Here is a 13791-nt window from a genome sequence, read left to right as displayed (position 1 = left end):
CCCTTTTATGTTAAAAAAGCTTTTCGCATGCTGAAAACGTGTGTTAGTGGCTCCTCTTCCTGTGAAACTGAAAACATTTATACTTAACACCAACATTTTTTTCCCTGAAGTGATTATTCCATACTAAGATAGTTGCTGTGAAAGAGCCTCTGTTGAATATGAATGAAGTACTCTGATTTCTATCTTTCCTCCTTTTTTTTTTTTTTTTTTTTTTTTTGGTCTAAATAACAAAATAACCAGCAAAATTGATATTGGGACAAATGGAACTAATACAGAAGTAGTGATACTTAATTGCACTCTTTGTCTGCTTATCTTATTTCCTAGGCCAGGAATAATAATTTTTGTTTCTCTGGTACCCAGTGCAAATGGACCCTAGCCTGATCATGGATTTCAGATACTATCATAATAGCTTGACTACATATACTTACCTTGACTTACTATGATATCTTAACTGCATAATTGCCATCACTTTCGACAGAGGCAAGAAAATGTATGGTAATATAGCTAGAATAACAAAATGAATTGCTTTTATGTAAAGATTTAAAGGCCTGTAAATAATTCTGATTATGTCTGTGTATGAATGCCAAGCTATGAAGTGTGGAAAATCTGGAGGAACAGTCATACAGAAGAGGAGGAGTACTGCTAAATGAAAGTGGTATATGTAGACTCCTACCAGGTTTTTGTAGTATCAAAAGGCAATGAGTAAGGCTTAAAAATTAGAGATGCAACGCTGAATCCTGAACTTCGGAACAAGAGCAGGAAAGCAAATTCAGTGGGATTCATGCATATAACTCTTTAAGGAACTGCATCTTAACTATCTGAAAAGAATAGCAAGTTCTTTTTTGGAGTAACGTTCTGTTGGCTCATCTTTCTTTCGAGTCATGAATCCAAAGTAGTTTGCCTTTATGAAGATTATTAGAAATATGGCTTTCAAAATGCATGTAATTGAAACTTCATCAAATTTGTTGCCCAAGATAATGGGTCAGATCTATAGCTGATACAAACTATAGGAGAGCACTTGAAGTGGAAAGGAGCTGCGATGGCTTAGAGTAGCTAAGGGTCAGGTCCCCTAGGTGTTGCATGGAAGCCTTTTCAGAATATTTTGTGCTTTCACCTGAGTCTGACTGCAGGGGCTGCTGTCAAGCACATGATCACAACCTTTAGCAGACATTAAGAGAAGAATTCTTCTTCTCTGATAGCTTCTTTTTGCATCTCTCTCACCCTAATTCTCGCTGGAATAGGAAATAGAGTTCCTTGTAGGAATTAGGACAGAGGAGTTCTTGGGGAGGGGGGAACCACTAAGAAGTAGGTTTATCTGAGGTACCACAGAGGTGGAGCAAAACAGACGCTAGTTTTATTCCTGCAGTGGCGAGTGACTTGGATGATTTGCAAATACACCCCTAAGGCACTAGTGGCAAAGGCTCTAAATTGCCTATTTGCTACCCCTTGGGCTGCGATGGTACCCCAGGTTCTGTCTTTGGAGCAAGACTTTTCACGGGTTGTATCTGCTTTTCAGAGGTTTGTTCACTCTGAGAAACACTGTACCACCCTTTGCTTCTAACGGAAAGGTAAGAATGCTTTGGTTGAGGGCAAGGGTTAGGCGCACGTACTGTGTCGGAGCGGAGTTCAAGTGAAAGACAACAGATCCCGTTTTGTTTTGTCTTTGTGCGTGCCCTGACTTCACGGGGATGTCCTAGTCAACTTGGCCTGGCTGGATAGTCAATTTGTGCCTGGCTTTTTAACCTTTTCAGAGCGTCCTATAGCTGATAATGAACGGATGCTGGATCTTCTGCAGCGCTTTGGGATGCAGAGAAGTGAAGTTCGTTTCTTTCTTCGACATGAACGCTCTCCCTGTCGGGAAGCAGGTAGGTGTTGATCTCAGCTGGTTAATTTATCTGTGTAAATTAAGTTCAGTTTCATTAATGAAAGGTTAATGAACCGGACTGCATATATAACATATTATTGTTGGTAGTCAGTATGGTGTTGCAGCCCTTTTTTTGGTCTGACTGTTCTTTTTTTTTTAATTTATTTATTTTTTTATTACTAGAGAATACTAGTAACAGAAAAGTATGGTAGCTAAGTACTCTTCTTTGAACTATTGCTTGTTTGAACAGAGATTCTGTCCTCACTTGTCAGGCCTGAGAGCTAAATCCGAGTTGAAACTTTTGCTGCTTTTCTAGTTTGTCATCCAAGGCCATTGCATGCAAAATAGATTAGCCAGAGAAGTCTTTGGCCTCCAAATAAGGAATATATAATCTCTCTCTCTCTCTCTCTCTTTTTAAATCTAGTAATCAGACTGTTGTCTGGTAATATAATTTATTATGTGAGCTTAATGTGTTTCACCTGGATAATATTTTACTAGGGATGATAAACTTATACCTGGCAGAAGATAGAGGTCTTCTCTGTTTTTCCCATAATTTGCACATTTATATTAGTTTCAGTAATGGAATTAAAAATCAAGTGTCTGACTGAAAATGTAATGTCATTGTATTTTTAATCTAAATAACACAATTCTATATGTTCAATAAAGAACTTTTTTGTTCAGTAAGGTTTTCCCATACATTCCATATTAATCTCTTCAGCAGAATCTTTAAGACATTTACATTTAAATCAATCTGTTGGGTTCTTCTCTCTTCTCTTTTCTTACTTTGGTCTTCGATAATCTTCCTGTGTCTTAGAAATACTGCGTTTGTGTTAAACAGTGATATTCACTGTATTACAAAATAGTTAAGCGTATCTTGACATTTGAATTGTGTAATGATGACAGAATGAGTTTATGAAAAGTTAAAAGCTCTACTGCTTTTATCTACTGAGGATCTTACTGTGCAGTTAGTAGTCAGGATGTAATTTTTCAAATCCAGGGTACTCAGTGCTCATAACAGAAGTTTAATCAACACTTTATTGGCCATAGCTTAGCTAAGCAATATGTTTGAGGAGGAGCAAGTGAATAGGTAGGAGCTCTGCTGTACTTACTAGTCTTTCAGGAGCATACTCTTGAAATAGGTATCATGGTACTGGGAAAAAGCTAGTAGAGATGGTTGCATCCTGTAGTGCATGTGTCTTACAGGGAAATGAGTCAGTCAGCTTAGTATTTGGTACCTGAACACCATTTGTACGTAATTTGACGGCAACATTTAAGTAGGATTCTAGTTAAGTAGCATCTTTACTGTCAGACTGACTGTCAGGAAGCAAAAGGTTTTTGTGGTATTAAACTTTATGCTGTGTGCTATAGATTAAATGCATTTTCATGATAGGTGATTAATCTTTAACTATTGTTATTCCTATTCTCAGTGAGACAGTTGACAAAGGCACATCAAAACTTATAGATGCTGATTTTAAGACACTCTGGTCCAAAAGCCTCTCTCTAAATTACCTAGATACTTGTGTCATTTACAGAGGGGAACACTGCTTATAATTGTGCATCTGTAATGCAGTCTTACCAAGAGCCTGTTGAGCAAGGGAAAATATTGAAACAACCTACTGTTGGTTGAAGTTTTTGCTGTTTATCTGTTTTTAAGCAGTCTTATATTCTAAAATAAATGTTGACCCCACTCAGATACTGTTTCTTTTGGGAAGTAGAGAGAAAGTTACTTATATATCCAAGATTGTTTGCAAGCCATTGAACTTTTTTTGTGAAGTCATAACAACTAAACTTTTCATATGCTGTCATTGGGTAAAATCATGAACTAAAAGAGAAGCTTTGTTTTTCATTGTAATAGGATGAAGTTTTAGCCAGGCTGTCCTGTCATTTTAGTAAGTGTGACTCCTGCATGAGTATTGATGATTTTTTCTTTCTTGATTAGAAACGAAGTAAAGGATATTTTGTAATCCTTTCACAGTAGACAAGATTGCCCAGTCTGTTGAATAGCAGCCTCTTCATAAAAATATCTTGTGTTTTCTGTTAAGCTTATCTTAGTGGTAAAAACATGTGAAGAACAGATGTTCAGATTCTAAACAGAAAATGATTGTATTCTTTCTCCTTCCTACTGAATGTTATGTCTAAAGGGATAAAGAAAAAATCCTACAATATATTACTATCTTTGACTATCTTGTATTTCTATCCAGGGAGTGGGCAAAGGTCTCAAGATCCAGCCTTAAAAAGGAATGGGGTGAAAGTGCCTGGTGATCGAAGAATAGAGAATGGAGTAAGTGCTTGATGAAACAGCCAGTGCAGCTAAAACAGACTTGAATTCTTTGGAGATCCTGCTGCAAATCCTAGTATGGAAAGCAAGAGGCCATATTGAAGAGATTTCTAATGACTGCTCTAGAATTGTCACAAAGCTACTTTAACAATTATCGCCCTTGTTTTCAGTTCTTAAGATCTCTAAGATATCCAGAGAATAGCTGCCATACCTATCTTTATATGATAACTATTTAGGTGGGAAAAGATTGGGAAACGTAATGCCGAGTTTTCATGAGAGATCTCCAAGCAGTAAATTTAGTATCTTCCCCCCCAACACATCCAAGAACTGTCTCCCCTTTTTGTTCAGTTTACTGGTTATTTTTACCTCCAGTTCTGTCAGGAAGATGGCCTGCCTTACTTGCAGGTTTTGAATTGAGACCAGTTAGTGTCTTGCAGTCGAATTTGTTGTCGTTGTATCTTCTGGCTCACCAATTATGGGTATAAGACTGAATCTAGATTTAGGAAAGATATGAACAGATAACTAATATAATAACAGTGATGCCTTTTGATTTTTCGCTATATATAAACTTTCCATTTTCTTCAACTTAGGTTGAAGTGCTTTGAATTGCAATGATCTACCTACAAACAGAGATCCATCCCACAATGTGCTGAGCTTAATCAGGCAAAGCTGATACATGCTGAGCTTAATTATAAAGGGCTCTGAAAAGTCCCTTTAAGAAGCACTGCTGGGATTTCACTTGAAGTGTTAATGTATTTGGAGATGTGTGCTTATGTTTGTTGCTGGACTAGGGCAATCATGTACAACCTTACAGATGTTACTCTTTTAATTTACAAATATGCCGTGTCTTTACAATTATTTTATTAGGTGCTTAGTTATGATGTGTATATACATACGTATACATGTGTGTGTGTGTGTATGAATATATATCAATATAGGATTATAATACTTTAATTATACTTCTCTAAAGTAGTTCTATTGAATTCCACACTTGCCAATCAGTAATTCTGGAATTAGCATGCTTTGGATTTTCGTTGGCAGGTCAGTGCTCCAAGAATGGATATGACACTGGCTGAGCTTCAGGAGATGGCATCACGCCAGCAGCAACAAATTGAGGCTCAACAGCAAATGCTGGCTAACAAGGTGGGTTTGGAATGACGTTGTTTACAGCCAGGAACAAAGGTCGGAAGAGTCACATGAGGAAGCGGGAGGGCTGGGGACTAGGCTTTTTCCCTTCTTATAAACGCAGTCCTCCCTTTCTTTGGCTCCCTGTTTTTAAATTTGAAAGTCAACCTGTATGAATATCCAATAGCAAAACATTAAAATAATGGCAGTGGTAAGTGATCAAACAGCTTACTAAAAGGGTAGAGTGCATAGCATTAATATTATAGTTCATCCCCGTGGCTGTGCCAACCCTGTTTGCATTTGTATGGTGACCAGCCATTCACTGGTTTCATCACTGAACGATGCTTTTGTCTCTGGATATAATACTGTCCTTTAATGATACCTTGGTTTTTCCTGATAGAGTTTTATATGTCTGGTTTTCTGGGATAGCCATCTGGAAAAGATGGCATGTATGTGATAGAAATAACCAGGAGAATGATTTATAAGTGCATGCTGAACAATAACAGAAAAGCTAATGATAGCACTTGGGATGCTCTTGAATTGATTAGGGAAAAAAAATATTCTGAACACATCTGCAGAATTTGTAGCTTCATATTTGTTCATGTTATAGTCAATAGTTCGTATTTGACTTCGGCATTGTTGCTGCATCCTGCTCTTGAAAATGTCACAGTAAACATCACTATCAGCAGAGAATCTTTAAACACCAACCCATCCTGAAGTGTGTGCAGCTATCTGAATGGCTGAGTCCCTGGCCCTTCGAAGAGTCCTGTATTGGGGAAGGAGGCTGTTCTGCGATTCTTGTCCTGCTCTTCATCAGTCAGAAGGCCTGTCTCGCTCTCCTTTCAAGATCAAATGTACAATTTTTTCCCCTCCCTTTTTGTATGATTACCTTTACAGAAAGTATATTTTTACCTCTTCATTTAGCATCTGGTTTGGTGCCTTCACTGAGATGTGCTTATTGAAAGCTAAGTGGCTCAAACCATGGGTTTGTAAGGTTGTGTGGCAACTGCAAGGTGGCACAATGTCCCACTGTGGCCCATTAAAAATAGCCCATAAAAATTTATTTCTGTTGTATGGTTAAAAACTGATACGAAAAACGTAAAAGTATAAATATGAGAAATTGGTCAGCTTTGAATTGACCAAGTGATTAGAGTATTCACTTGTAGTTTAGTAGCAAAGTTTATGCCTATTCTGCCCAGGCAGCATATCGCCCTCTCCTCAGTTTCAGCTGTGAGATCAGTGTTTCATATCAAAGATAGATCCAACTTTTTTTTTTTTTAATTTTATTTTTATTTTAACTCCTGGCTATTCACCTATTCACTCACAAGTGACAGAAATAGATATGCAGGTCTCAATATATAGCACCAACACTGTGGTCACTGTCTATAAAACCAGAAATAGGAACGTTATGTATACTTTCTGTAAAGGGATCCATACAAGATTAGAGGGAGGGAAAAAGGTTTGTATGTTTGAATTTGTATGGCCACCCATCAGGCAGATGTTTTTTGCCTATGGTTTGCAGAAGAATTGTCTGATGGGTGTCCTTCAGGAGAATTTGTTTCATTTAAGATGCCTCTCTACAAAGGTATCTAGGAAGGCCAGTTTGCTCTAAAGAAAGGCCTTCCATTGCCTCTTTCCTGCGTTCTGAAACCAGATGCAATATTAAAAATAGATACTGAGGGAAAAATATATACTTGCTTTCTAGGCATGGGCTGTAATGTCTATTTTTAATGTTTTTCAGTATGTGATTGACTCTAAACTCCTGCATACACTGCAGGTGCTGCTTGGCTTTCTCCAGAAAGCAGGCTTGCTTTTTGCCCTTCCTTTTCAGTCGAGTTCAGAAGAGTCCACAAGAGTTCCAAATGCGACTGATGATTTTAGGAGGAGATGTTTAGCTCTAATGTTAGTAACTAACGATAGTCTTGGCAGTTATGCTTTGGCTGAGTGCTTGGGAAAGCCTTAGTAGCTCTCCTACCACTGGAAGAAGCTATCATATCCAGAACTAGAAGTCATATGTAATGGCCAATGGTTTAAAGCAAGTTGCTGTAGATGATCTAGTGGTTCCTTTTAGATATAAACTATAGAGATCTATGTTGAGACTGATGCTGCACCATCCTACTCTTACACTCTTGGAGAGGCAACTGGATCCTCTCCACTAAGACAGTGTCTGCTGTATAAATGGAGTCAAGTCAGTCACAAGCCTTTAAACTTTTCACCTTGGTTATGAAGGGTTCCCTATTTCTTGCATTCTTTTGCGTTGGGATAGCAGTGAACATTACCTAAAAATGATCACATCTCAGAACTGTGACGTGCAGCGACTCCCGCATCTCAAGAATATACAACAAAACAAGAAAAAGGATAAATAAGAGTGAAAAAAATGATGAAGAGTGTTTAGAATACTTTCTGTATAAAGAATGTCTAATGAGGCTATAAATCATGCTGGAAAAAAATAAAATGTGTCATAAGATAGAGAGCTACAAAGTATGAGCAGCATAGAGAAGGAAGAGAGGAAAAAAAAATACTAGCTCTTGCAACTCAAGAACTAAGTAGTGGTTAAATGGAACTGGCAAATGAGTTTTTGGAACATTGAACACAAATGCTAACATTTTTCTAAGACTTAAAAAGCTTTTCAACAATTTAATAGAAGGAAAATTTATTAAGGACTATTAGACATGGATACCACCTCTCTTCCAGTAGGTCCTTGCACTACAGAATGGTGGTGCTTGGAGGGTTGTACTGGGACAGTATCAGTATGTGCTTGCCCTTTTCTCAGAGACTTCTGTTGACACTGGGAAGTCAGGATACTGGGCTAAAGCAACTTTTCTTTGGAGTTGCTGTGACTGTTTTTAAATTTTGAGACTTTGTCAGTACCTTGCCATAAGCCTCCCATTAAAAAAAATGAAACTTTCTTGTCTTAACTGCAGGAGCAGCGTCTGAAATTCCTGAAACAGCAAGATCAGCGACAGCAACAGCAAGCTGCTGAGCAGGAAAAACTTAAGCGACTGAAAGAAATTGCTGAGAATCAGGAAGCCAAACTTAAGAAAGTCAGAGCACTGAAAGGCCATGTGGAACAGAAAAGACTCAGCAATGGGAAATTAGGTGAGTTCCTGTTGGGGGAAAGCAGCTTGCCTTTTTTTTTTTTTTTTTTTTTTTTTTTTTTTTTTTTAATAAAGCATCTGTTTTGGAACTCTAAAATTTAAGGTGATTTAAATGTTTCAATGGAGGTATTTACAGAATTCCAAGAAGTGTTAATCTTAATTTTGGTGTATTGTATTTACCAAAAGAAGTTCTGAATGACCTAGAGGAAAATATTTTCTTATTTTAACGTTAGAATATGCCAAAAGTGCATTTCTGCTGTGTGTTTTGAGTCGAATGTATTTACTCTTTTATTTCAGTGTGGGTTGTTTCTTTACTTAAATGTTCCTTCCTTAAATACCTGTTTACCACAGTAACTTTTTCCATCCTCAGCGTTAATACGCTGCGTATGCTTAGACTGTTACTCTTTTCTTGGACTGTATTGAAGCAGTGTGTGCTGACTGGCGTGGTATCCACGTTGCCTCTTGTACAAGAGGTAACTTAATGAACAAAGTTGCTGTGTATTTTAATTACAGAAATCAGACTAGTGTCCAGCTGACAACAGTGATATTTGAATGCTTGTAGTACACCAGCTGATTATTCAATATTAAATACTTGTTTTGGGCTTCATGTCTAAACAGATTTTCTTCTGTTTCTCTTTCTCCTCCCTCTCTACATACCATAAAAAAACTTGTCATTTCCAGTAGCAGTCAAATGAAAACATACTGTTTTATTAGTTGTTTTTTTTCCTAAAAAAAAAAAAAGGGGGGGAAGAATGGTGCTTTGCAGATAAAGCAAAAATGTTTTTCTCTGGGGAAAATTAATCATCTTTTTGGGTTGTATTGCACAAAATAAATGTTGATTTTAAAAGAATGAAAGGGCAGTAGAGTAATACTTAGATATGGAGAAGTGTTTAGATCCTGGAGCGTGTGTATCTATCCCTGCACACTCCCTGGTAGGTCTGGTCTTGGCACTTGCTTGAACTCACACTGATTCCTTAGACTTTGGAATTCAGCATTCTTAATACCAAAATTCAGAGTTCTTAATACCATAAATATGCCTTGTGGTTAAATGAGTATCCTCTTATGGAATTCAGCATGATGTGAAATCTAGATGAAATGTGAATTTAGATGTCAGATGAAATTCAGCCTGACAAATACATTTCTGCTCGTTTCCACGTTTCTGCTTTATTTTTACTTCAAGCAGCCAAGAACTTTTTCCGTTTTTTCCGTTCTTCCTTTTTTTCTTTCCTTCCTCCCTTTCTTTCTTCCGACAGAGTACTAAGTAGACAGACTTTGCCTAGTCCTGCTAGGTGCTGGGGTGAGTTTGTTTTAGCGAGCGGCTCGAGGAAGAGCCAGTTTGGCAGGGAGCAGGAGCCTGGAGCCGGAGCTGCTCCGCAGGGCGCGCTCTGCCCCCTTAGCGGCTGCCTCGGGGGCAGCCCGCGCCGGGCCGCTTCTCAGCGCCGCTGTTGTGCTCTCTCGTCCTCTCTAGTGGAGGAGATCGAACAGATGAACAGTTTGTTCCAGCAAAAGCAGCGCGAGCTGGTGCTGGCTGTGTCAAAGGTAGAGGAACTCACCAGGCAACTGGAGATGCTGAAGAACGGCCGGATTGATGGTTACCACGACAACCAGTCGGCTGTAGCCGAGCTCGACCGACTGTACAAGGAGCTGCAGGTAACGGCAAAGCTGGCTTGGGGTCCGAAACTCTGCTGGCTGAAAGTTGGTTAGATTGCTGCTCGCCTTGCTGCAGAGAAATCCCGCTGCTCTTACTCCTCACTGAGCTGCGTAGTTGTCCGAGTGTTGAGGATGTAGTATTAGCTGTGTTGTGTTCAAGGTAAAAGGTGGAAGGAGTATTCAGTATATACCTTTTCCTTTAGCAGAATTTGGAGATTAATCAACCTTTTCTCCAGAGAAAAGGAGAAAATAATCTGAGTGCAAGTATGACATGACCTTTTAAAAAGAGTTTGCTCTGTGTTACTGTTTCCTGTGCCTGGTCCTGAAAGTTGATTTGTTTCGATTTTTGTTGTTGTTGTTTTTTTTTTCCTGCCTTCTCCTCCCCCCACCCCCCCATTGTGAATTTATTCAGTTGAGGAACAAACTGAACCAGGAGCAGAATGCCAAGCTGCAGCAACAGAGAGAGTGTTTAAACAAGCGCAACTCGGAGGTGGCAGTCATGGATAAGCGTGTTAATGAGCTGCGAGAGCGCCTGTGGAAGAAAAAGGCAGCTCTGCAACAGAAAGAGAATGTACCAGTAAGTGCTGGATATTTAATAACAACAACAAAAAAATCTTGCTTCGTTTGTGGCCCGTCGGTCTGAAGTAAAGATTTGCTTGTGGGGAAGGCTATTCAGATGCTACGCTTGTCATCTTTATCTATATGTAGTGTAAGTCTTGTATTATTAAAGTACTCTTCAGGGTACATTGGTGTTAACCTACTTTATGGGCCAGTTTTATGGCCAAGGACTCTTCTTATGCTGTCTTGGATTTTTTTTCAGATTTTTTTCATTATTTATTATAGCATGTTAATCTCCATTAAAGCCTAAAAAGCTTCATTCTTAATACTGGAATATCACTTTTCTGTTGTTGTTTTATCCTTCTTGACTTGTGGTTCAAACTCTTTGGATGGATGGATGCTGCAGCATAAAATCCTTTTTTTGTTTTATTTTTTAAGGTTTCTTCAGACGGGAATTTACCTCAGCCAGTGGCTTCTGCTCCAAGTCGAGTGGCAGCAGTAGGTCCTTACATCCAGTCCTCTACTATGCCACGTATCACTTCCAGACCTGAACTTTTGGTGAAACCAGCATTTTCAGATGGGACACAAGATCTGCAAGTACCTGATGGTCCACTAAAAACGCAGACTCTGCCCAACATGAGAGCTGGGAGCAGTTCACAAGCTAAAGTTCCTGCAGGTAACTTGCAATTAGTAATCCTTCTCCGGAACTGTTTTGTTTTGTTCTAATCTACCAACACTGAATTTTCTTTTCAACAAAATACTATTGGAGATGTCAGTCTTACAGTCACTGCAAGAACTGTCAGATTCTATCTTCTAAGCACTGAGGTTATAGGATTCAATGTGTTAAATTAAATAATCCTCTTAATGAGTAATTTGAACTGTTGTAAGGAATAGAATACAGGAGGATTTTTATGTAAATTAATGATCCTTTCTTATACTCCTAAACCCTCTACAATACAGTTCAAGTTTCTAGAAGCTAGCTGTTCTAGCACACATCTAGTAAAAACCTGGTTGCAAGACTTTTTTTAAAAAAAAAAAAAAAGCCAGATTTTTTTGTTTTTTTTTGGTTATGTATTTTGGGGAGATGACACATATAAAGAAATAACTTGCATACTGAGAAATAATATAATGCAGGCAGCTGATTGTAGCACAGAAATAGCAATAAACTTCCTGACGTGTTGGTGCGTTATGGCCATGGAGAGACCTAGGTGCAACACCTGACAGGAGGCTTGGTCTCTCCTGCTTAGAGTATTAATGGAGGTTTGCTTCCTTCTTTCTGTGCCTTTCTCTGAGATAAAATTTGGGTCAGTGAAAGAAAGTCTGAAGTAACTGCAGAGATGTAAAGATCTCTTCCTCTCATTCTTGGAAGCAAAAGATTTTTCCTTTCCACTGAGAGATAAGAGAAACTTGGATCTTCCCTGAAGGAAGAATAGAGGTTGAGCTTGTAGGGTAATTCTGTTCCTTTTGTATCTTCCTTTCACCTCTGCAGTTGTGACAGCTGTACAGGAAGTAGCCATTGCACAAAAATAGTGCAAGTATTGTTCACCCTACTGGAGAAGGGGGGAATTGTTTCTTTTTATCTGGTTTGCAGATATGAAAACTGCTAGAGTGGAATTTTAGCTCTGATCTGTATAAAATCTAAATTTTTTTTATAGGAATATGTGGTGATGTGCTATTTGGTGAACTAAAACACCACTCCTTACTTCTAGCATTTTGGCAAAATCTCTTATTTCCTAGAGAGATATATGGTACTTCAACAAGATGATTTTTCCTGCTACTCGTCATTAGTATTTGAACTGGGTATCATATATGGTAATATATAATTTAGTAGAGAGAATTTGGTAAAATGTTTAAACTAATAACAAGTTGCAAGCATTAACTTGGTTGTTTATGAAGCTGACTTGGTATCTACCTCTAACTGAATATAAAAATCAGCTCTAATTTAGTTTCCATGTGCATATTGAACATACAGATGATTTATCTGCTGTTTTGGATATCGCTGTCTGTATTTATTTCTACTTTAATGCATTTTATATATATTTAGCGCATGTTACTTCTTGCCGATTCCTTCTTACCATCCTATCACTTCTTCGGACTGTAATAGCCAAGGGAAGTTCCATCCTAGCTAGAAAGAAACTATTTTAGAGAGGCTTCTTGTCTGAATGCCTAAAAATGCAGACACATGCAGCGTGCACTGCTTTGGTAGTTGTTCCTATACTTGGTTTTGCATTCCTATTATTTCAAAACAAAACAACCCCCTCCCCCAAGCAAACAACCTCCCCCACCAAAAACAAACAAACAAAAAACAAACAAACAAAAAAAAAACCCTGAAGTGATGGGGCTTACAGCAGCTGACCTGCATGTGATACTTGTATACTGTCCAAACCTGATGTGTGGGAAAACAAACCTTTCCCCACCCCAAATGAAGAGGTTAGTAAAACACAATTTGAGGTTGACTTGTACCACTTGTTCTCTCCTAGGTTCTGTGGTCCCCAGTTCAAAACCTTCCCCTTCTGCCTCTGACTGGAGTAGTTCAAATGTGGACAATCTCATTAGTCAAGCATCAGTCTTGACTTCAGCAAAAGGAATTGTGACCAGTGAAGGACAAGGTAAGTTCTTATGTGTTTGGTTAATTTTAAAATGTGTAAAATCAAGTTAATGACATCTGTTTCCCAAAATGTTTGTGTTAATGCACAGAATATATTTGAGCAGACCAAAAACACTAATATCGCCATAGAGACTTTGGTATGATGGTGGTGGGATTTTTCAAAAATACCTTATTTCAGGTGTTGGAGACTAATGTCTGCAAGCATGCTGTTTAATTTGCAAGAACTAGCATTCAACATACCCCTGGGCCCTCAGTGCAAGGAAAAGATGCATACAAAAAGCATCTCCTATATAATCTGTCTCTATTACTACTGCACAGATGCACAGAAGAGGGCCCTTATTCCTGCAGTTTTGTTGTCTTTTTAAAAAAATCTTCCTTTCTCTAACACCAGCTGAAGGAGAAAGTTTTCTGCGAGACAAAGAGAAGAAAGTGCGCCCATTTTCAATGTTTGATTCTGTGGACCAGTCTGCTGGGCTGGGCACACTGAGGAAGAACCAGAGCAGCGAGGATCTCTTGCGAGAAGCACAGGTATGCAGGAAACATGCACTACTGTTCAACTCCTGACTTTATCTAGTTTTCCTGTATCCTATTTGAGAGGGATTACTACACA

The 13791-nt window shown here is 38.5% G+C and overlaps 1 protein-coding gene across 3 annotated transcripts in view; it reads left to right on the top strand.

Moving 5' to 3' along the window:
- Positions 1-13791, top strand: part of TP53BP2 (tumor protein p53 binding protein 2) — a 49640-nt gene that overhangs the window by 23172 nt on the left and 12677 nt on the right. For all 3 annotated transcript variants that reach the window (XM_062571577.1, XM_062571575.1, XM_062571574.1), the window contains exons 3-11: positions 1752-1865; positions 4066-4145; positions 5184-5285; positions 8192-8366; positions 9834-10015; positions 10428-10592; positions 11012-11249; positions 13054-13182; positions 13573-13709. In XM_062571577.1, coding sequence (XP_062427561.1) covers positions 1752-1865; positions 4066-4145; positions 5184-5285; positions 8192-8366; positions 9834-10015; positions 10428-10592; positions 11012-11249; positions 13054-13182; positions 13573-13709 — 1322 coding nt within the window. The remainder of the gene's footprint in view (positions 1-1751; positions 1866-4065; positions 4146-5183; positions 5286-8191; positions 8367-9833; positions 10016-10427; positions 10593-11011; positions 11250-13053; positions 13183-13572; positions 13710-13791) is intronic.

The sequence above is a fragment of the Rhea pennata genome, chromosome 3, assembly GCF_028389875.1.
Source record: "Rhea pennata isolate bPtePen1 chromosome 3, bPtePen1.pri, whole genome shotgun sequence".
Lineage (NCBI taxonomy): Eukaryota > Metazoa > Chordata > Aves > Rheiformes > Rheidae > Rhea > Rhea pennata.
The sequence above is the reverse complement of the archived record's forward strand: the minus strand, read 5'-3'. Positions and strand labels throughout refer to the sequence as shown.